The sequence below is a fragment of the Xiphophorus maculatus genome, chromosome 14 (assembly GCF_002775205.1).
Source record: "Xiphophorus maculatus strain JP 163 A chromosome 14, X_maculatus-5.0-male, whole genome shotgun sequence".
NCBI lineage: Eukaryota > Metazoa > Chordata > Actinopteri > Cyprinodontiformes > Poeciliidae > Xiphophorus > Xiphophorus maculatus.
The window spans coordinates 23,728,142-23,751,948 of NC_036456.1; the positions used below are offsets into that span (position 1 = coordinate 23,728,142).

At 39.0% G+C, this 23,807-nt stretch overlaps 2 protein-coding genes across 4 annotated transcripts; both read left to right on the forward strand.

The window, feature by feature from the left end:
• On the forward strand, positions 1–16,298 carry LOC102227461 (endothelin receptor type B-like). Of its 3 annotated transcripts, none has more exons than XM_023346981.1 (9): positions 1–35; positions 1,711–2,473; positions 3,542–3,669; positions 4,192–4,393; positions 6,764–6,916; positions 7,970–8,103; positions 8,189–8,297; positions 10,642–10,769; positions 13,655–13,741. In XM_023346981.1, exons 2-8 carry the CDS (start codon positions 1,892–1,894, stop codon positions 10,759–10,761), a joined length of 1,428 nt encoding a protein of 475 aa, XP_023202749.1. In that variant the 5' UTR covers positions 1–35; positions 1,711–1,891; the 3' UTR covers positions 10,762–10,769; positions 13,655–13,741. The 3 variants fall into 3 exon arrangements, with proteins under 3 accessions (XP_023202749.1, XP_023202748.1, XP_023202750.1); XM_023346980.1 differs by having other exon boundaries at positions 9–186; XM_023346982.1 differs by lacking the exon at positions 10,642–10,769 and having other exon boundaries at positions 9–186; positions 13,655–16,298.
• Positions 16,299–16,536: 238 nt separating this feature from the next.
• On the forward strand, positions 16,537–23,293 carry LOC102224970 (transmembrane protein 184C-like). The gene is made up of 12 exons (XM_005811423.2): positions 16,537–16,835; positions 17,925–18,087; positions 18,178–18,308; positions 19,242–19,278; positions 20,080–20,285; positions 20,358–20,432; positions 21,252–21,345; positions 21,449–21,561; positions 21,640–21,739; positions 22,209–22,286; positions 22,443–22,536; positions 22,754–23,293. Exons 2-12 carry the CDS (start codon positions 17,971–17,973, stop codon positions 23,020–23,022), a joined length of 1,314 nt encoding a protein of 437 aa, XP_005811480.1. The 5' UTR covers positions 16,537–16,835; positions 17,925–17,970; the 3' UTR covers positions 23,023–23,293.
• The last annotated feature ends 514 nt before the right edge of the window (positions 23,294–23,807 follow it).

A 23,807-nucleotide genomic window follows, 5' to 3' on the forward strand; every position in this document is an offset into this window, starting at 1 on the left:
GGAGGGACAGGAGGAGGAGAGAGCCGCGAATAAGGGTGAGTAGAACCAGAACCCAACCGTCTGGACCAGTTTTGTCTCGACCCTGAACGGCACACTTGTCCTTTTTGTGCTGCTTTGTCCCTCAACCTTACATGGAATATATTTGGAAAAAAAAAATAAAAATAAAGAGCAGACAAATAGAAACAGGTGAGATTTGAGTTTTTTTTTCTTCAATAACTTTCTTTCTGATCATTCAGAAAAACATTTAGAGAGAAATGTTTGTGTTGTTTTTTTTTAGCTAAAAAATGTTTTATTACAGAAATAAACTCTTTACAGCAGCGTAATCTAAGATTGTTTAGTGTTAAATCCAGATTATTTTGTCATGTTCATGACTTCTTCACAGACCAAATGTTATAGTTTTTCAGCCTATTGTGGTTTTGAAAGATTATAAATCTAACTAAAACTTTTAGCTAGTTTGCTGTGGTCAAATTTAAACAACATAAGGACGATAAATTAACTACATTTTAGTTAAACTTAAAAGTAAATGATTATTGTGGCATCGTTTGTCTTCATTTTATTTTGAAGCCAGGAAGTGCTTCTTGTGTTTAATCCAAAAAGCTCTAGCAGCACATTTGAAATTCATATCCAAAAATGCTTTATTGGTCCCAAAGGGAAATTAAATGTTATGACCCATGTCATCTTAATTCAAATTCTTCAGAGTTATTCACTGAGTTTTTTAAAAACTTTTATTCAGGCTTTTCTGCATGGAAAAATAACTTATTTTTTTGCCAATGCTTTTTGTATACATGTATAAATATATATATATATACAATATATATATATGCTCTTTAGTGATGATGAGTAAAAATAGCAAAAGGATGGTTTACAACAATGAGTAGCTGCTTAACATTGCAAAAGCTGAAATGATACGATCAGAAAAGATTATAGTAATTTATTGAAAAGGGGAAAATTTGTTTCTGAACAGGAAAATAAATGTTGAAAAATGTTGTCTCTGCAGTCCAGTTGAAGTCCATTTTGTTTACAGAGAGTTCACCACCAGCGTTATATTAGCAACTGTTTACATTCAAACTTCAGCCTGTGATGTCATCAGTTCTGTTGTTGCTAGGATACAGGCGCCCCACCAAAATGCGTTTGTGGCAATATCTGGTGATTTTAATTATGCCTCACCTTCTTAACTTTCTTCAAATTAAAAAACACTTTATTGATCCCAAAGGGAAACTAAATGTTGTTGGAACTCATATTAATTCAGATATTCTTCATATCTTCATATCAATATTGATTATTGATATATGAAGAATATCTGAATTAGACTGCAGACTTTGCCTGATGAAGTGGTCATTGAAGATCCCCCAACTACATTTAATTAATCTGTTTGATGACATTTTAGGTTCCCAGTAGGAACCATAAATGGTAACAGAATGGTGTGTGGTGGTAAATTTTATAGACTTTTTATTCGTACTTTTTTTCCCCACTGATTGTTTTCTGCCTTTAGGCGTTAACAAAAATCCATTAAAATTTGCTTTCGCCACAGATTTTGGGGTTGTTCTGAGCTTTGAAGTTTGTAATGGTTCAGATTTAAAGTTTTATTATACATCTGGAAGGTATTCCTGTTACTATTCTGTCATTAAAAAAACAAGCAAGGTCTTGAAGTTGTGTTTAATAGTGTCTGCACAAACTAATTTGTTTTTCTCTTTTCCCCCCCCCCCCCAGATTATCTCCAAACAACAAATCAATCTGATAACTCCTAGTTTATGCTGAATCAGTTAGAGATATTTGTGTTTTCATTAAAAGGTTCTGCTATAAACAGATCCTAGTTTGGTTTTGAGGACACCAAGCAACTACTGTAAGTACTTTCTCCAGTCAGTTCAAGGATTTCACAGCAGAGTTCAGGATGGTTTCTGGAGTTCAGGGTGTTGACTCAGCAAAAGGTTTCACAGTGAAACCCAGGAAGTCCATGTTCCTCTCGCTGCTGCTTGTCTGGTGTTTCTTGTTTGTCTCCCATGCTGGCGGCCTACGCAGCTTCACGCCTCAGCCTCTCCAGTCAGAGGTGACGTTGTCTGAACTCTCCAGCACCAATCGTCCTACAAACGCAGAGACACACATGTTGCAAGAGACCGTCAATAAACCGTCCGTCTTGTTGGACTCCGAAGCAGAAAACCTGAAAGCTGAGAACAAACTGAGGGCCAAACATGTTAGAAAACTTGTAAGTTTCAACAACTCGTCTCAAAACCCTAACCATAAGCCAGTCCGCCCTAAGTGTACCCAGGAAATGTCGGTAAGAGCCATCTTCAAGTACATCAACACGGCGTTCTCCTTCCTGATCTTTGCTGTGGGGATCATCGGCAACGTCACCTTGTTGAGGATTATCTGCCAAAATAAAAGTATGAGGAACGGACCCAACGCCCTGATAGCCAGCCTCGCCGTGGGAGACATACTATACATCGTCATAGACGGCCCAATCAATGTCTACAAGGTACAGCTCCTCATGTATTTTCACCTGTAGCTTAATTCAGGGGTGTCAAACCCATCTTCATTTTGGGCCATATAGGATTGCCAGATCTGAAGGTGCATTCACACCAGGCCTGTTTAATCCGCTTTAATCGAACTCCAGTTTGTTTACCTGGAAAGTCCGGTTTGTCTGGGGAGATGGCCAAAAAAGCAAACTCCGGTGTGTCGAAAAACCTCGGTCTCGGTTTGGTTGAAGTGAACTCTGGTGCAAATGTGAACGCCAAGCGAACCGCAGACTGCTCCAGAAGTGGTTATTTACCAAAGACAAAAGAGATCTAACTCTACACCATTTTTATTTACATTTTATGAAAAAGAAAGTTGCGCTCACTCTCTTCTTCTGCGGTTTTTGAGTCGTTTCCTTCAGTAGTTGTTGGTGCAGCGCCCCCACAGGTGAGGAGAGGAACAGGGTTTCAGTTAGTTTGGATTGTTTGACAGTACAGTGTGAAAGCGAACCGCACCAACTGAAAATTTAGCAAATGTTACAAGTTTGGTCTCCAAACAAACCGAGTCTGCTGGACTATCAGGTATAAAAACAACTCATCTCAACCTCCAATGACACTCATGTTAATGGCACCAGATTTACAATGTGACAGTTCTCAACAGTTTTGGTCGTCCTTCATTATGTCCCATTATTCCGACCAGAACCAGATTGTGTGACACCTTTTAAGTCACGATTTTACTCAGGGATTTATGTTTAGGAATACTACTTACATAGTGACACTTGATTAAACAATGAGTAATCATTGATGATGTCGCGCACAACAGATTCTAGACATTTCAAAATAAATGAATAAATTCAATAACACAGCATTTTATTAAAACCTTGTGCTTTTCAGCCACACACAATTATTTTAAAATAATGTTTCTATGAACCCTTTCTAAAAACTCACCAAATGTAGTGAAAAGCTGTCAAAATTTTAACAACCTGTCCAAAGGTGTTTTTTTCCTGACACACCCCACCCACACAAATCACAAAGACTTTGTGGCACTTTGTCAGTCTGCTGAAGCTTTGTTGGTGTTTTCTTGTGTGCAGCTCCTGGCAATGAAGTTCCCATTCGCCGACCAACCGCTTGGTCAATTCCTCTGTAAGTTGTTACCCTTCATACAGAAGACTTCAGTCGGCATCACCGTCCTCAACCTGATTGCTCTCAGTGTGGACAGGTAACGCACAAACACACAATGTCCACGGCAACTTATACGGCCGAGTGTTCGGGCCAAGAAAATAAAAAATAAGTAGGAGAATGAAGTCATAATATTACAAGAATAAAGTCATAATGTTACGAAAATAAAGTCATAATATTCTTAGTTGTTTTGAAGAAATCAGAGATAAATGCATTGTAAGTGAAAAAAATTTGCCATTGCAAATAGTATTTGAAAAAGGAATATTAAGGAATTATTGACTTAAAACAAGCTCTTTATGTCTGTAAAATTATTTTTAAGTTAGTTTTGTCTTATTTCAAGTGTACTGAGATGTTTGCAGTAGAAACTAGACCAAATATATTTGGTAAGATGTGATGTTTTTGAATAAAGGCCCAAATAAAGCTTGTGGTCTTAACTTGACAAGATGTGAAAGATTTAACGAGGTGTAATGAAGGACCAAAACATACAACATTGTTTATGTTAATAAAGCTGAAAGTCTGAAAGCTGTTGGTGAACCTAAAACTGGTTACATTTTGTGTGCAGGTATCGTGCGGTGGTGTCCTGGTCTCGGATTCAGTGCAACGGCATTCCCAAGGAAACGGTGGTGCAGATTGCCGTGATCTGGATACTGTCTGCCTTACTGGCCGTGCCGGAGGCCATCGGCTTCAACCTGCACCGCTTCTCTATCAACAGCAACATGACCATTACTACCTGCCTAGTGAGACCCGAGAACTCCTTCTTGAAAGTGAGTCTTGTGTGTGTTTACAGGCTGGAGCTGACTGTGTGTGTTTATGTGTCAGGGTATAGCTGTGTCTGTTAACAGACACCTGAGGAGTTAATGTGGGCATGGTTGCTGCTTTTGTAAAGCTACAACTGTAAACAAAGCAGTGGTGCCCCTAAAGAGAGGCAAGAGAGGGCCATGGCCCCCTTAGAGAATCATGTTCAGGTCATATAGGCTGCGTTCACACTGCAGCCTGAAGCGACCCAATTCCAATTCTGTCAAATTGTTTTTTTTTTACTCTAGTAATTCTTACTGGTCTGGTCCTATGAAAATTCTCTGTGGGTCCCACCGTTTCAGAGAAGCTTTGAACAGCATATCTCCTTATAGAGGAACCAGTGGCCATAGTTGTGCCGTTTCGTCTAAGTTTTGGCCAATGGAGAGTAAATGAAACTACTTTTACCACCAGCGGCGTCCAACTCCACAGCTTGACGATCGGCCTCCAACCGTCTGCTCCACTTCCACCACCTCTTTGCCTCTTATAGTTTAGTTTAGTTGCATTTCCTGTTTACAAACATGCTGCAGGCCGCCACTTAAATCTGAACCCAGGTCAGCTGATTTACAGTCAGCCAGTAGGCAGACCACTTTTCAAGCTGCTACTAAAACCAAAACTGATGCAACAGTTAAAATAACCTTTTAATCAGTGAAATTAACCTTCTTGTTGACTATCAGGATAAAAGGGTTAAGTATACATCAGTCTGTTATCATGTTTATTTGCATTAAGAGTTATTAAATGTTTATTCGCTGCTGAGCTTCAGTTTTCAGCTGAAAACTCCTCAACCTGTAGCACAAAGTGAGATTTATATTCCTGCTCTAAATTAATTTATCCAACTGTTATAACAATGCTGCTGTTTTCTAATATAACAAACTGTAAATGACTGAAAGTCACATCTAATCTATCTATCTATCTATCTATCTATCTATCTATCTATCTATCTATCTATCTATCTATCTATCTATCTATCTATCTATCTATCTATCTATCTATCTATCTATCTATCTATTTTCCTTCCCTTCTGTCCAAGAAAATGAAAACGCTTTCATCTTGTTTACTTACTATACAGTTAATAATACTGAATTATTAATTTGTTCATGTATTTTCCTATAACTATGTCTATTTTATAACTATAATAAAGCTGCAACTAACTAATCGATTATGCTATCACTTATTCTAATGATTAGGATAAAATAATTAGCACATTCTACAGACTTTTCTCTTAACCACTTTGCCGTTTTTCTGCTCCCATTATCCAATCAGTTTTCTTTTTCCTCTCTTCCGGTCTTGTTGCTCCTTCAGTAAGCCTTTTAACGTCGCCTTTATTCTGAAGTATGTTTCATCTCAAATGTTTGTTTTGTTTCCTGAGTGAAATCCATGCAGTCGTTCATTTATTTCTACACCAAAGAAGACAAAAGGAAGAGAGAGGAATGGCTGGTGCTTATCTCCTGAGTGAAATCTAATCAGAGAAACTAGGCAGGAAAAGAGTCATTGTGGGAAGTCAGCAAACGTCCGGGAGGATCAGGGAATCAGCATGAATACATTTCTGTAATGCAGTTAGCAAAGCGATGAGTTATCAATGAGACTTAGAAGAAGACACAGTAATTCAAGTAAATTGTAGGTTTACAACGTACGCTTATGTCAGAAATAGAGATTTTGCTGACGTGGGTCCATCATGCAAACTTCACTTTTTTTTTTCTCCGAAGAGTTTTTGCGGCGCTAGTGGCTCGTATTTTTTCTACAGTGGGCAGACAGGAAGGAGGGTGAGGAGAGGGGGGAAGACATGCGGTAAAGGTCGTCAGGACCGGGAGTCGAACCCGCGACGTCCGCGTCGAGGACTAAGGCCTCCAAACGTGGGGCGTGCTAACACCCTGCGCCACCACAGCACGCCTCAAACTTCACATTTTTCATGTTTTTCCTACTTCCATTTGGGTTCCAACTGCTTCCAAAAACACCCAGTCGTTTAGTTATTGACCCTTTGCAACTGTGTCACTCGATCATTCGAGGCGTCATGATGGACATCGGAAGTGAGGGACGGCAGTATTGAACAGAACGACTGAAATTGTTTTCCCAAGTTGTTTTTGTCAGTTTATTCATGGCTTCTACTTTTCGAGTCAAGCTGATTTGTCTGAACGACAAAGGGATCGGCCAGCAGCAACTTATTTGGATTTAAAGTGACAGAACAGCTCATTCTCAAAGAAACTACAATACAGGCAGAACTGAGCAGACTAAAATCCCATTATCTGTGCAAAGAATATGATGGACATGTTTTGTAGCCCGTAGATCTATCCTGACCTGTTCAAGGAAGCATAATATGTCACCTTTAACTTTTCTATTTTCAGTTCTACATCAACTTCAAGGATTGGTGGATATTTGGCTTCTACTTCTGCATCCCTCTGACCTGCTCGGCGATTTTCTACGGCCTCATGAGTCACGAGTTGCTCCGGCACAAGAAGGGAGACCTAAAGCGGTCACTGGGCGAACAACTGAAACAGGTACGCAGAATATGATTACAGCAGGGGTGTCCAAAGCATGGCCTGGGGGCCGTTTGTGACCCTGGAAATGGTTTTCTTTGGCCCTTGACCACAAGTCAAGAATGATTAAAAAACTGGCCTACAAAATATAAAACAATTTGTGATCAAAAAAATTTGGAAATTGTTTTTTTCTAATGAGGCAACAGTTCTAAGCCTTTTTTATGTTTTGCATCTTGAATGTCACACACATTTCATAAAAAACTATTAATGTTGAGCAGTTAAAACAAAACAAATTAAATTAAATAAAATTAATTTTTGCATTTAATTCAATGAATTTGTGACCTGCCAGTATTTAAAATTTGCCAGTTTTGGCTCCTGGGGCAAAATCTTTGGGCATCCGTGGTTTAAAGGAACGGTAAATACTTAATGAAGCTGCATTTTAGTCAAACTTCATTTCTGTGATTTATTGCTATTCTATTTTTCTGCTCTCTTTCTACCAAAACTGTAGGACAAAAGTCTTCAGTCTGGTGCTTTGGTCTCAACTAGCCCTTCTTCTTGAAGGACAATTTTGTTTACAGTCTTCATAATTAATTTTATTTGTTATTTCTGTTGTTTTGTTTATTTTAAATATTTAAAATGTTCTCCAGTTTGAGTGTTACATTTTTATTAGTCTATAAAGTTTACTGATCTTTTAGAATGTGTTCTTGCATTATTACTTTTACCATTAGATTAGTTGAAAATGGTTTCAGTCAACAATATTTTATTGCAATAACTGCTGGGACAATTTATTGTCCAGCAAAATGTGTTATTGTGACAGACCTACATAGAACACGTCCCCTTTCTGGGCGGGATGATGCTCGGACATTCCCATCTTGTCTATATTTAATATAATTCTTTGAACAGGTGAACGCGGCTCCTTCAAGAATCGGTAAATTGTCCCTAAGGATGAACCGAGACTCCATGATTGTAGAAAGTTTGGACGACTGCTGTTGTACATGCAGAAATCAAAAATCTGAACTTAAGTAAATAATCTCTTCAAACACACTAAGGTTTGAATAAATGTCCTCTCTGCAGCGCCGCGAAGTGGCCAAGTCTGTGTTCTGCCTGGTGGTGATCTTTGCCCTCTGCTGGTTTCCTCTTCACTTCAGTCGGCTGCTGAAGTTGACGATCTACGACCCCAACGACCCTGGCCGCTGTGAATTACTGAAGTGAGTGCCAAAACTTAAACTGAAGGCTGAGTCATTTTTAAATTTGTGGTTTTGTTCTGAACGCCTCGCCTCCTGTCGGTTGCAGCATACTGCTGGTGCTCGACTACTTCAGCATCAACTTGGCGACCGTCAACTCCTGCATCAACCCCATCATCCTCTTCATCGTCTCTAGGAAGTACAGGCACTATTTCATGGTAAGGATGTCTTGTTTTATGGCTTCCTGGTTTGTTACGTAGCAAGAGACTCTGTGCTTCGTCCTGGGCCAGTGCGACGTCACAGTGAGGTCACGGGGTCATGAGAGACCGATCTAAAACTGGGGGTCGGGAGATGACTAAACACAGGAAGGTCGCGACCTCTGATAAAGTGTTTGTGGGAAGTCAGTAGAAGCTTTCTGGTTAAGAGGAGTACTTCACGCAGGAGTGACATGTTTACTGTCCTGTTCTTTTTATATTCTGGGAATCTTAGGACAAATATTCCCCTTCAGCTCCACCTTATGTTGCTTCATAAATGTGCTGCAAGAGCAAAATTTGAATGCAAAAGATTCAGCAGGCAGTTTTTTGATAGTTAGCTTACTTTTCTCACATCTAACACACTTTCATCTAAGTAACTGTCATATATCACTTCAGAAGTGGTATATGACTTCTGTGCCAGGACGACAGGCACATTTGTTCCACCCAAGAATTTCATTGCGGTGGAGAAAAATATTTGATTTTGAAACCTTCAACTCGTGTCCAGTGTTATGTCTCTGGAAACTCCTTTTGAATTAGGTAAAACGGTCTGTGGCCATGGAAACGGATGGTTTATAACATCTTGTTGTTAGTTTACTGTCATGTATAGACACGCTTCAGCGTGATGTGATGCACGTGCAAGATCCCATCCTCCAGCAAAAAACTGCTGGCCAATGATGGCTAAAAATTGGTTTTAGCTGTCAAGTTGTCAACATAACGTACTAAATATTAAATGTACAAGTGATGCATAAAAGGAAAACCAAGGAACCAAGTATTTTTGGTTCAGTCATCTTAATCATGGGATGGTCACACATCCAATATTAACCGCTAAAGGTTTGTCCAAAAGTTAGCTACACCAGCCAAAATGTTTTTTTAGCTTATTTCATCACAATGAGGCTGAAACAGCAGCAGGACTTGTGTTGTGTCTTGATCGGCATGGAGATTTCCTGGAAAACAGAAGGAACGATGATGATGGTGGTAGAAGTTAGTCCTGCACTCAGTGGGTTGCTGTTCTTCACCCACCTTGTCTGCTGGTGGTGGTCAGAGGGCCCGGTGGCGGTGGCGCATGGCAGCCGTGCCACCATCAGCGTGTGAATGTGTGTGTGAATGGGTGAATGACCGAATGTAGTATGAAGCACTTTGGGGTTCTCTGGACTTCATAAAGCGCTATAAAAGTACAGGACATTTACCACCTGATAAATTCTTCCACACAACCTCGGCCACAGAGCCCACTTTGATGGGGTAGGCTTGAGCACAATGAGAAAATGATCAGTAACATCAAGTATATTTTCAATGCCCCCCTTCAACTTCTCCAGGGAGAGAAAGTCTGTAGATACAAGTTCCATGGGGCAACTGCTGTGGATGCTGACAAGAGGAGCTCCGACACTTCTTGTGGGAGTCGTCCTTCGTCTTCAAACTGCTCACACCAAGATTTGATTTCCTGGCACATATTTGACCAGTAGAATCTCTGTTATCAACTGTAGAGTTCTCTAAAAGCCTAAAGGCCTCAGTGTTGGCATACTCCACTGGGCAGAGGTCCACTCAAGATGGACTTGACGCAGTCATCCGCACAAGGATACACCTTTATGACCACATGTGTGTACTCGGTGTCACACAGTGTTGGCAGGAAACTGTTCAGATCGTGAACACCGATTATGTGACACGAATTTGATAAGGTTGCGAGGACACACATTGTGATTGCCACTCAGTATCGCACTGACAGGTGTGTGGAGGCTGCCCTGATGGAGCAAAAGAGCCTCCAACTAGCTCATCAGACATTCTAGTATCCAATAGGATTGTGGGGAATAAAGGAATTTGTCACAAGAAATGTAGGCAATAATATGTTTGACTCTGAAATCCCAACTGCGCACATGGCTCAGAAACAACTGGCAGGCAGTCGATTTGACTCCTCGTCATGCAGCAGAGAGGAGACCCGCTCCATTCTGTTTTCATGTTTCAGTGGAATCATGCAAAGCAGCCACTCTGGATTAAATATAATGTAAATGTACATTTACATTATATTTAATGTAATAGGTTTTTTAAATCATTTGAATTTCTTAATTACTAATAAACAAGACACTCTGCTTGCAGCACTGTGATGAGCTGTAGCAATGAAGAATCACTGGAAGTGTGCCCTTTAAACATGACAGCCAATGTTTTCTGTTTGTTGTTTCGCCAAAACTGCTAAATTGCCCCAACAACGTGCATTTGACTTACACAGCCTCAGTGTTCTGTTAAATGATGAAGGTGGATAAAATAAAAAATAAAAAATAAGGGACATCCTGGATCTGTTTCTTGATTCCCTCTGCAGACACCATGTGGTCCAGATACTGCACCTCCTTCCTCATCAACTGGCACATCAAAGACCAGCTGGATGTGTTCCAGATTCTCCTCAAATGTTTTAGAAAATATTATGAGGTCATCAAGGTAACTGAGCAGGTGAGTGAAATTCAGATCTGGGAGGAATGAACGGGGTATTCTGAAGCCCGAATGGCATTCTGTTGGCCTCAAATAGCCCGATGGGCGCTCTGAATGGAGTTTTGTGTTTATCATGCGCTGCCACGTCCACCAGTAACCTGTCGCTGCATCCAGCCTGGAGAAGTATTTAGCTGGCCCCAAGGCCTCTAATGCTTCCTCAATTTGTGGCAGAGGGAATATGTCATGGTAGTGCAGGAGTTCGGTTTTCTGTAGTCAATACAGAACTTTAATGACTCATCTTTCTTGTTGGCCTAGAAAGTCCGGTTCATTTGAGGAGGTGTGAATGCACAATCAAACTCTAATGTGGACCAAAAATGTGAACTCTGGTCTGCCTAAAAGCCTAGACCTCAGTTTGGTTGACGTGAACTCTGGTGCGGTTTGAATGCGAACGCCAAGCAGACCGGAGACAGCTCCAAAAGCAGGAAGTGGACTACAGAGCAGGGCATTCTGGGTAAATACAACCAAAACAAACATGTGAGAGTCTAGTGTTAGTGGGAGAAAATGCATGTGGCTATTTACCAAAGACAAAAGAGAAATCCTACAACTGCTAAAATCTCACATCACTCCATTTTTGCTTACATTTTGTGAAATGCTCAGTTTCTTCTTCAGAGGTTTTCTGTAGTTTCCTTCAGTGGCTCCCGGTGCAGCGCCACCACGGTTGAGGAGGGTGACTAGGTTTCTCAAAGGGTTTGATTTGATCGATACAGTGCAGTGTGAAAGCAAACCACACCAGCTGAAAACGTAGCAAATGTTGCCATTTTTCAAACATTATATTGCCATGTTTACAACTGTACAATTAGTGTTACTAACATAACCGATTAGCTTTTTGGTTGCTAACATGGTAATATATGACAGTTTGTTTTCTTAGACATTTCCATTTTAAATGTGATGAAAGTGCGCAAAATGTGAGAAAAGTAAAGTAAATATCAAAAAACTGCTAAATCTTTTGTGTTTGAATTTTACACTTTGCAGCTCATACATAAGGAAACAAAGACAACCCAATCGGTTCTGTGGCTAATGCTAATGCTAACTGGGACTGAGAAATCAGAAAGCAGACCCAAACGCAAACCAGCTGAAATATTATTCAAAATCTGCTGGTGAAGACTTCAGATTGAGAAGGAAGCAACACAAGAAAAAAAATAAAAACGATCAGATAAAAAAAAAAAAAACTTATAAAATTAGGAACAAGGATTTTTTAAAATGATTTGTTTTTCGTATTTTGTTGAACTAATCAGAAAAGGAACGTTTCAAAACAGGAAGATCATTTTGATTTTCAAATGTTTTGCCTTTTTTTCTCCAACTTCAGCTGCTACAACCATGTATTGTTGTATTTTTTCTTTCATATTCTCCCAAATGTTTTCAAAACGAGACAGTGACGCTGCTGAAACACACTCAGAAAGTCATTTTACCCAATTGATTTTATGAAATATATCTGGAAAAGTTTTTCTCCATCATCATAAACGAGGTTAAATTTTAAAAAGTTTAACTTTAGATTTTTAATCCTTCTGTTAGGCTTCTCTCTGTCTCTTAAGTTATTATCTAATTGTATGTAAGGTGACAATTTTCAAAGGTTCTTCTAAAATCTAGATTTTAGAATTGCAGAAGATGCTAGTTGAGCCTTTTCTGTGTCCCTATTGACTAAATAGACTATGTTGATAGTATAAAGAAAATGTTCTGTTGAATCTAAGTCCCATAAACTACAGTTTAAATGGAGTTGTAGTTTTATTCTGGCAACAGGATTGGATTTAAATGTATTTTTTGGTGTCACAGTGACCGCTGGCAGCTTTATCTTCTTTCTGATGGAAAGTATTTCCAGCTGGGACATTCTCCTCCTGTCTGCGTAAGCAGCTGACTCGGTTGGATTTGCCTTTTGTGGCTCTGGTCCAGAACTAAAATGTCATCCAGGTTATCTTGCCTCGGCCTTGGAGATTAGAAATCCATCAGGTCAAGAAAGGTCGAGCCTGTTTACTGGGAATTAAGTTGTCTCAGAGTAGCTGGCGTCACAAATAGTGAAATAAAGATTGTTACGACGGGGGAGTTTTAAAACGGAGAGTTCAACATTAATATGAAAGAGACCAGAAACTGGTTGTAAATCTGCTGTCAGTCTCTTTGGGCCATCAGAAACATAATTTTAAAGACACAGTACGGATTTAAACACCAGCGACATTTAATAATAAGAAAAAGTTAATAGTCTTGGTTCCGTCCTTCACTGTTGCTTCTTTCTACCTGATTTTCTTCTCTGTTAATTGGCCAAAAAGAAAAATCAGAAAGAGGAGAGAAGACTGAATTATACAGATCAATATAACCAGTATTGATCCATGTGCTTTAATTATTTAATGTTCCTGATGTTAGAGTACAGCATGTGTTTAGACTGCCTGAATTAAATGGTGCGAAACAGATTCAGAAACATCTTCCCAGTGGCTGGGTGAAGGACAGAAAACATTATCCAGACAAACTGGGACAGAAACCAAATCTGTTTAATAAAATCAATCGAATTTTACTCTAATTATGTTTCCAGTAACTTTTATCAAGTTATATACAGATGATATTGTCACTTATATTTCAGAAACATTTGATCTGACCTCATATTTAAATGTTTTAATGGAAAGAAAAACATAATTTTGACTTGTTAAGCACTTGGCATGAACTCAGAGGTGTCTTCTATTGCTACGGTGTTGTGCAAAAGTCTTGAGTCATCCCTTATTCTGCTATTATTTTGCTTACAATCAGAAAAGCAATTTGAAGACTATGAGAAAATTCTGTGTGACTCAAAGCGTTTTTCCTCCAGCTGAGACTGAACATTTTGAACAGACCCTACCTGTCTGTCTTTCTCCGTCTCCCTGTAGAAGATGCTGTTTTGCTGCCGTTACTCTCGGCCGTACTCCAGCACCCTGCAGACTCTCCAACGTGGGACCAGTCAGCATTTAAAAAACAGCGACCACTGAGGGACTCACCTCCACAGAAATGTTTTCACATATGACCCATAAAAGTTATGATGGATCTTATTTGAGCTCTTCCAGTTTTGGGAAAAGAGTCGATATTTTAGATACTATTTGAGCAGTTTTTCCCAGAAAGGAGATGAAAAACTGAGTTTAGATACTTTTAACCTCATCCACCTTGTTTGAGAACCTAAAAGTGCAATTCACAATAATATTTAAATCAAATAGAGGACATTACTGCTTCTGAAAAAGGTGTAAGCAAAAGGTTGTGGATAAAACTAATGTTCAACAACGCCATCTAGTTAAACCAGGAATACTAAAAACTACATTTGATATGTGTATTTAAAAGATAAGCAAATATTTTACCATAAAATAAGAAAAAATACCCTAAAAACTGTACCGTAAAACAAAAAGTAAAAAGCGTAAAAAGGCTAAAATGTCCAGCAGTCTTAACAGTAAAAGTTCACTGGAGCCACTGATCCAGCACTTGAACTGGATATTTATGCTTCCTGGTAACATGATGGATTAAAAACGTTTCATTTTATTTGTAGGTCTTTTCTGACCATGGCCTCTGTAAACAGGAAGATGTTATTTTCAAAACAAGACTGCAACTTCAAGCAGAGCGTATATACAACCTCCATTTTTACTCTACAGCATATATTACTTATTTATCACTGAGCTTCATTTAAACAGCCGAGATAAATCTCACCTCCTGACGTCACAAACTGTAAAATGTTTTACTCACCGATGGGTTAAAAACATGGATTATTTTGTTCACGTTCCTTCTAATGGTTGCCGAGTCTCGTTTTCTTTGTAAATGTATCCATATAACTCTATTATTAATTAAATTTTTTTGAATTAGCTTTAGCTTTTAGCCGGAAGAGTCGTTAGCAAACAAAGCAGAGCTACGCTCGGCTTTCTACGTCGACGTGACGTTTTTATCTAGATTCCGGTGAACAAGGAGAGGAGTGCCATCTAGTGTTTGTGAGTAGAAACTGCAGGCCGGGTCGAAATACTTTTTTCGGGTCACAGGAATCACGTAATAAACAGTCGGACGTTGCTGCTGACGCAACAGACGAAGAAGACGCCAGGAAGTTGTAGGAGGATGACGTTTTGTTTTATTCAGATGACGTGCATGAGCCAGTAGTGACGTTTTCAGGAAACAGGAAGTTTGAATAATTTAAACAGTAAAATGATAAAAATATGAATTTAATCTAAATGTATTTTAAAATAACAGATTTTTGCTTTTGTTGAAGACATTATTTCACTGGACTCTGAGTTCAGTATTTAGGGCTGAAACAATTAATCGAATTAATCACGATTAATCGATTATTGAAATAATTGTCAACTAATTTTGTAATTGATTATTTGTTAACTTGATAATAGGCTCAAAAAAGGCCATTGAAAGAAAGAAAAACACATTCAGAGCAGCAATTAAGCCAAAATTGTATAAAGAATAGATACATCTTGCGTGAAAAACCTTTTTTTCCTATAATACCCAGAACTTCTCAAGTTGCACATTTTTAGCTTCTGTAAAAAACTCTTGTTATCCAATTACTAATTTGTTAATCCAACAGATCCGAACTTTTCACATGTTCATGTTGGCATTTTTAGCTGCAGATGCATCATTTGTTACAAATAATCAAGCGTTCACTAGTGGATTGCCATGTTGTTGCATTTTAAGCAATAAAATGTTTATTTAACAAAGGAATTGAATAATTTATTTGCATTTTTTATGCATTTCGAATTTTGTATGGAATCAGCCTAAATAGTTAAATGAAAAATTAGTAAAATGTGACATGAAATCTGATTAACTGATTAATTTTAAGGATAATTAATTAGTAAAATAAGTTGCATCAAAAATATTCAGAGTGAGGTTATGTTGCCGCAATATAACATTGATGTAAAATTAATTTGACCCGATTGAAGAACTGTGCCGACAGATACGGTTCTTGTTTGTTTTTGCCAGTCAGAACCAGCCAGCTTCCCTTAGATCTGAACCACTAATCAAGGCGTCGTTCCTGCAGAGGAAGTGAAAATGATTTCTGCAGAGTTGACCTCATTAACACGGACAGGATGGACGTAAAGGTTTCTACATCCACTGCATGAGACTGTGGCTGAAGTCATGGGAACCTGAGAGATTAAATCTGCTTTGCATTTGGTCCCAAAACAACAACAGTTTCTCTCTTTACAGCAACAATGTGGCTCTGAAAAAGAATTAAAGCAGGGATATAAATAAAAAAATATTTTTTACTCGATCTGCTTATTTATCTTGTTGTTTTTAAAACATTTAAAACTCCAATAAGTTTGTGAAGATCCAAGGAAAAGAAGCGTAACCTGTCCTTTAGCGGCCTCTGGGGGCTGAAGTTTGTATTACACCCATTTTATTTAATCTTTTCATTATAAACATAATGATGTATAAAGTGAGACGTTGTGATGCTTTAAGAAGCCATTTTAATGTGTTTGTTTTTATTTTTGTTTGTTTGTTGTTGTTTTTATTAGATGTTGTGTTTATCAATAAAGTTATATAATCCATAAAGTACATAATAAATATTTGCTTTATTTGCCACTGATTAATTTCCTGCTCTATCAGTCAATAGATTATAGTTTTTATTTAATAATTTAAACATGTTCTCATCTTTCTGGGCTTTTTTACACGTAGTGACTTTTACACTTGGTTGAGACTCTTCAAAAATATTTAATATTTTCCAGGTTTATTTTTCCTCTGGAGGTCCCTGAACGGGTCTCCGGCTCCTTTAACCTGATTAGCCCGCTAACAGCGCAGCCTGTTCCCGTCCTCCACCCACCATGTGACCGACGGGCAGACCGGAGCTGCCGCTGCTTCCTCCGGTGACGTCGGGCCGTAAAGGCGGCAGACAGGAGCGGATCGGCGGGGCACAGCTGCTGAGCGGCGCCTGCGGACCCGACGGCCCGTTTTGTGGATTAATCGATCACTGATCAGAGCGGGGCTGATTGACGGACTGCCGAGCGGCGGTTTAGCGGTTTAGCGGTTTCGGATGGAGGGGGGGTGCGTTGCCTAGAAACAGAGACAGGACTGAGGGTGGAAACAGGCCGAGCGTCACTGCAAGTAAACACCTTCAGCTGCACCAACATCTCCAAGCTTTGACCTGTTTAAAATGATCAATGTTTTCATTTTAGTCAAAACCAAACACGTTTTTAATGCTAATGGCTGAAATATGACGTCAGAAATGGGAAACGTTAGAAACGGTACCGTTGGTTTATGACTGATGGTCCAATAGATCCAACGTGGCGCCAGAGAAAAACAACCATTTTTAGAGACGCTGCGACCCAAAAGTCTCAATGCAGTTTTATTTTTTCTAATATTTCCTAACAGTTTCATCCGACTGAATGAAGATTGAGATTTAAAAAGCTGCAAAAAACTGTTTGGTTGTGGCTGAATATGAAAAAAAAAAACAAAACAAAACAAAAACTCAACATTGGATAAATTTCATTCAGTTCAGAAACTAAACCTTCTATTCTGGGATATTTAGCTTAATATTAAAAACTTATTCAAACATAATTTGAGTGGTGATTCATTAATCTGCTGGATGCAGATGATTTTAACATGAACGTCCCACAAATTTATGGTTTTATATTCATACTCTAATGTTTAAATAACATAAAACTTGACTTGTGTTAAGTGGCTACAGACTTTTACTTGCACTTTATTTGAGTGGTAATTTATTAACCTATATGCAGATTTTGTGTCATTTATGTAAATTCCAGAAATGTGGGGATTTGGACTCATCCTGGAATATTTTAATAACAAGAAAAACTTGACTTTATTTTAGTTCTGCTGCTGGACTCTTTTACTGAAATGTGAATCCATCCCTTATTTCTCTGTTGTAATTTAGCCAGACTCTTGTAGCCTAACCTCCAGGCTTTATGAAAATATTTTCTTTTAACTTTAGATCTTGTTTTGACTCAATTTAATTCGAATTATGCCATTTTTAATTGCAGAAAACAAAACAAGTTCAAAAGTAAACAGAAACAACCTTAAATAAATATATCTGACCGTTGTTGTTGTATCTATTTTTGTAAGTTTAGGTGTGCATAATTACAACAATAATCTCGTACATTATAATAATAATAATAATAATTTATAATTAAGTTAAATTACAGAGTCCAGCTCTAAAGGTCTGTTTTTGTCTTTAAGGTTTAGGATGAGCCTGTAAGTCCTCGCTCAGGGAAAAGCAGCCGTCATGCCGTGCACCTGTGCAGAGTGGAGGAGGTGGATCCGTCCGCTGGTTCTGGTTCTGTACGCCCTCCTGCTGGTGGCCGTGGTGCCGCTGTGCGTCTGGGAGCTCCTGAAGGACAAGGTGACCTCCTGCTGACTCACCTGGACTCCGGTCTGAGCCTCATCCGGTCCAAACGTCTTGACCCAAAGAGGTTCTGCTCTGTCTGCGCAGGTCGGGACTCACAGCAAAGCCTGGTTCATAGCCGGAGTGTTCGTGTTCCTCACAATCCCCGTTTCCCTGTGGGGGATCCTGCAGCACATGGTGCACTACACCCAGCCGGAGCTGCAGAAACCCATCATCAGGTGGAAAATGAACACGATCAACACGATTCAAAAAGTTTAACTCCAACATTCTTAGCGAACTGCACTGAATCAGAAAAACTTTCTAAACCTTAAAAATCTGACAATTTTTAGATGTTTTGCTGCAGTGGAGGAAAAATAAGACAATAAGAGGGGAGCATGGGCGGATTCAGGGGTGGGCTGATGGGGGACACTGACCCCTGCAAAAATTAAATCAACCTTTTATTTCAAATAAGCTTTTGATGACTCAGTTGTTTACAGATGAATGAAAACAACATATATTTTCTGCTACAGAAAGCAGCAACGTTGGAAGCATGGGCGGATTCAGGGGTGGGCTCATGGGGGGCAGGCCCCTTCAGAAATCTGATTTATTCTTTAGGTTCATCCATCAAGTTACAACCAGCTAAACTTTTTAGTGATGAATAAAAGCAGAAAAACTTTGGCAATGATTCAAATTTCAGTAGTGACTGCATGTTAGAGAGGAGCAGCCATATTTATCTAGTTGTGGTTTGAATAAAAGTGTGAATATATCACATTTTATCTCTTAGTTCTGATGAGTTTCTGCTTACAGTTCATGAAAACATGAAATTTAAAATTAGAATATTACATCAGACCCATAAAAATATTGATTACATGCTTAATAGTTGTTCATTTTTTAAAAGACACTTTTAATCTGACAAACGACACCAATCAGGATGAAATGTATATGTAATTTTAACTACATGTTGTAATTTGTGTTGGTAAATTATTTTCATGCACTTTGATCCAAAAGAGGAATAATCAAAAATGGACAGTTTTAGGGAAGAAAACGCAGATAATAACGACATGCAGGAAGTTTCTGAAACTTTCAGATTTTCCACAGAAAGAAAAATAAAGTGCATGAAAATTCAGAGCTGACAGAAACACTTAAATCTTCTGGGTTGTTTGGTCTTGCAGGATCCTGTGGATGGTGCCCATCTACAGTCTGGACAGCGTGAGTCAATAATGAGACCATAATGAGACACTGTAAAACATTTAAAGGTGATTTAACTTGAACTTCCACCTGCTGCCATGAAAATGCAACTTAAGTCGACAAGAAAATAGTTTTAGTTTAAACTCAGAAATTAAAGTTCATGAAGTTGATTTAACAACAAAAGACAAGTTGTCTGAACATTGTTTTTATTAACTTCATTAATGTTCAATAGTGAGTTTTAACTTAAAGCTGCAATTTAAACCAAATAATTATTCCACAATATACAAGAAGAAACTGTCCTCACCCAACCTCACCCACATTTCTCTATTATTTTACTCATAATATCAAGTTAAAATAACTACATATTTTAATTTAGAATAATTTAAATTATTGTTTCAAATCACATGAACAAAATTTCTGATCTGAGAATAATTTTTATTAATCACAATGAATTCAGCTCAACAACATTTAGTGAGAACAGGACATAAAAATACAGCAGATCAATGTAACGCACTAAAACATGCTGCTAAGCATTCTGGGAAATAGTTCCCACTCCCGTCTTTTTCTTCTTTCAGTTTTTTAAGTGTTAACATAAAAACTCTAGTTTATTAAATCATTGGAGGTTTGGCAAAATTAATAAATTGGTTTATCTTTAACAAACTCTCACATTTAGGTTCAAAATCTAAAACCTATTCGACTTAAAGAGTAGAAAACAGTAAACACAACTGAATGCAGCTCAAATGTTTTACAGTGTGGCAGTGTTGTAGCTCCATTCCTCACGTGATTCAGACCTTCCTCTCTCCTCTTCCTCGCTGCGCCCAGTGGCTGGCCCTGCGCTACCCCAGCCTGGCCATCTACGTGGACACGTGCAGGGAATGCTACGAGGCCTTCGTCATCTACAACTTCCTGGTGTTCCTGCTCAACTTCCTGAGCAACCAGTACCCGAGCCTGGTGCTGATGCTGGAGGTGCAGCAGCAGCAGCCGCACCTGCCGCCGCTCTGCTGCTGCCCGCCGTGGCCCATGGGAGAGTAAGCCGCGCCGCGCCGCATGGTGAGCCGGTGGAGACGAAGGGTTTTATGTTTGATTTCTTTCTCTGACAGGGTGCTGCTGTTCCGGTGCAAACTGGGAGTCCTGCAGTACACTGTGGTCCGACCCGTTACCACGGTGATAGCGCTGTAAGTCTCCTTATTTCTTAAAAGTATTTTCCTTCCTGCACATTATAAATCATTCAATCAGCAGTTCTCTGGTTTTTCTAAAGGTTCTTTAAAGGAGATCTGTTTTACAAAATTAAACATTTTTAACGTTTTGATTCGTCCATTTTTGTCTCAACTGCTTTAAAAAAAACACCTGGTCACATTTTGGCAGTAAGTTAACGTTTTTCGGTGTCTGGAAAATGAGCCGTTTCAAAAACCTCCAGAATGTTAAGTCAGACTGCAACCCCAGCCGAGTCCAGTCCTGTTACCTAGCAACCCCAAACTGAGCTCCAGCATGTTTGGTCAGCTGGTTTTACCGCTCTATACGGTGTATAATGGCTGCTGGGAAAGACAACCGTTTTGTTGTTGACTCACCATCAGGAAACCACTCTCTGCATTCTTGTTGGTTGTGCAGGAGGCTCCACTTCTGCTTTTCAAAGATGTACGGTTGTATGTCTGTTTGCAGTTATTTTCACGTGCGACTGAAGACGTTGAGTTTAAGTTGAGCTTATTTAGATTTAAAGTGACAGAGACCCTAAAACAGCTAAAATAGGCAGAACTGACTAGACTAAACCTCAATTATCTAAGAATGATTTTGTGGAAAAAATGTAATGAACATGTTTTGAATAGGCCATAACTCTATTCTGATCTGTTCAAAGAAGCATAGCAGGTCACTTTTAAAGTTATTTGAAGCTTTAGTTGCTGTACTTCTCATTTTCATTCCAGTTATGATATTTTTAGCTGCAGTTTTCAGCTCGTCAGAGTGTTTTTGATGCTGAGTGGATCTTTTTGTTTCTGCAGCATCTGCCAGCTCTGTGGCGTTTATGATGAAGCCAACTTCAGCTTCAGAAACGCCTGGTCCTACCTGGTTATAGTCAACAACATTTCCCAGCTGGTAAACAAACATCAACACAACACAGACAGATAAAAATGAAAACATGATCCGTAAACGTTGGTCCAGTTGTTCTCCTCTCTGGTTCATGTCTCTGTGGGTCCAGTTCGCCATGTACTGCCTGGTTCTGCTGTACAAAGCCCTCAGAGACGAGCTGACTCCCATCAGGCCTGTGGGGAAGTTCCTCTGCGTCAAACTGGTGGTGTTTGTCTCGTTCTGGTAAGACTGGAGGCCGGACTCCATTAGTGTCTCGTTCTGTTTTAGATCAAACGGTGAGAGCTGCTGGTTTCCCTGCAGGCAGGCGGTTTTTATAGCGTTCCTGGTGAAAGTGGGAGTGATTTCTGACAAACACACCTGGGACTGGGACAGCGTGGAGGCCGTAGCCACTGGACTGCAGGTCAGGACATATTTTAAGACTTTTTTTTAAGACTTGCTGGGTTTCCATTACAAATGTGCACAAAATGTTGTTGATATTCAGCTAATGTCAAAAAACCTCAACAATTTCACAATTGTGATGTTTCCATTAAATAAGAAATGCAATTAAAATCACACATGAATAAGTTTATTCATGCTGGAAGTTATTAAAAAACATTCAGCGCCATCATTCTCCAACCACTTCCTGTCGTCTTCTTTGTTGTTTCCGCCAGTAGTAACATCTGGTTGTTGATCACATGACTGGTGTGATGAGAAAAAAAAAGTTTTTCCGTTGCAGTTTTGTGAAATTCACTAATTTAATTTCAACAAAAAAAAAATCACTGCATCCTATCGCAAAAACTTTTTATCAAAATTGTGATTTTTTTCACAAAGCTACAATTTTTTAATCTCTAAAACTAATTTATTGATTTATTGTCTGATTGATTTCACAGGATTTTATCATCTGCATAGAAATGTTCCTTGCTGCTATCGCTCACCACTACACCTTCACCTACAAACCCTACGTCCAGGTAACCATCCATCCATCCATCCATCCATCCATCCATCCATCCATCCATCCATCCATCCATCCATCCATCCATCCATCCATCCATCCATCCATCCATCCATCCATCCATCCATCCATCCGTCCATCCATCCATCTGTTTCTTTCTGTTGTCCTGCAGGAAGCAGAGGAGGGTTCGTGCTTCGACAGCTTTTTGGCCATGTGGGATTTCTCAGACATCAGAGCTGATGTAACGGAGCAGGTCCGCCATGTTGGTGAGCATCGTTAGCAGATTTCATTTGTCTCCATTTATTTTTCACATAAAATATAACATCACTACATAGCACAGCTTTTTATCTTTTCCAGAACCTAAAAGTCCCTTTTGATACTCTCCATGTTATCGGCGTTTCTTCATTTCAGAAACAGAAACAAATCTATAAGTGAAATTATCTACCAATGAAATTAATGATGATAATGTTTCACTGCCTTCAGGTCGTACTTTCCTGGGTCGTCCCAACAAGATGTACTTTGGCGCAGCGGCTCGACCCGAGCACACCGAGCACACCGGCCTGCTGAACTCCACCTCCCAGGATCCTGTCGTCGCCGCGGCGACCTCCATGCCCTCCTCCCCGTCTTCAGTGGGGCGGTACCAGGGCCTGGGCCACACCACCGCCCCTCACTCCATCTCCGCCCCGGCAGGTTTCACGTCTTCGTCCTGGGAGGACGACAGCGACGGCACGCCTCCGCAGCCGGGACAATAACAGAGATTAATCTCTAAATCTATGATAGAAAACTGAAACAGAGCGAATCCACTCTGAGGTCAAAGCCATGTTTGTTCAGAAGCTGGTATTATTTTGAGGTGAAGATGTAAATGTTTATAATCTGTATTTTGCTGTAGTTTTGATAAATGTGTGATGGTTGGAGGAGGGAAGCCGCGTGTCGTTTCAGTTTTGTGCTTCATAATGTTGAAGTCCTTCAGAAAGTTTTAACTGTTTGTTCCAACTCAAATAAAAACACCTGAATTAACACAAACTGGTTCTATCATTAAAAGGCTCCACCGTCTACTATGCTGTAATATTTTTAAACATTCCCACCAGTTTTGTAGGAACTATTTACATTTACCTGAGTAACTTTTATGAAAAAATGTATTTTTTCTACACTGTGCTTTTTACTTGAGTAATTTTATTACGAAGTATTTCTACTAAATTTCTGGATTTTCTACCCACTGAATGAAAAAACATGTTTTAATCAAAAACTCACCAGACACAGAAACACCTGCAGCTTTTATTAAAGTTTCAAAACTTTTTTTATTGAAAGAAACTGATTTGTAAAAATTTTCTTTTGCCTGATTTTGTTATTTTTTTTGTTAGTTATATGAACTATTGTCATTTTTGTCCTTAAAGTACTAACATTTACATGTAACTTTATATTTTGGTACATCTGATTATATAATTTTTAAATATTAAATGATTGATAATTTGATCAGTTACTCAATACTTGAGTTGACTTTTACCAAATACTTTTTACTCTTAATTGAGTAAAAATA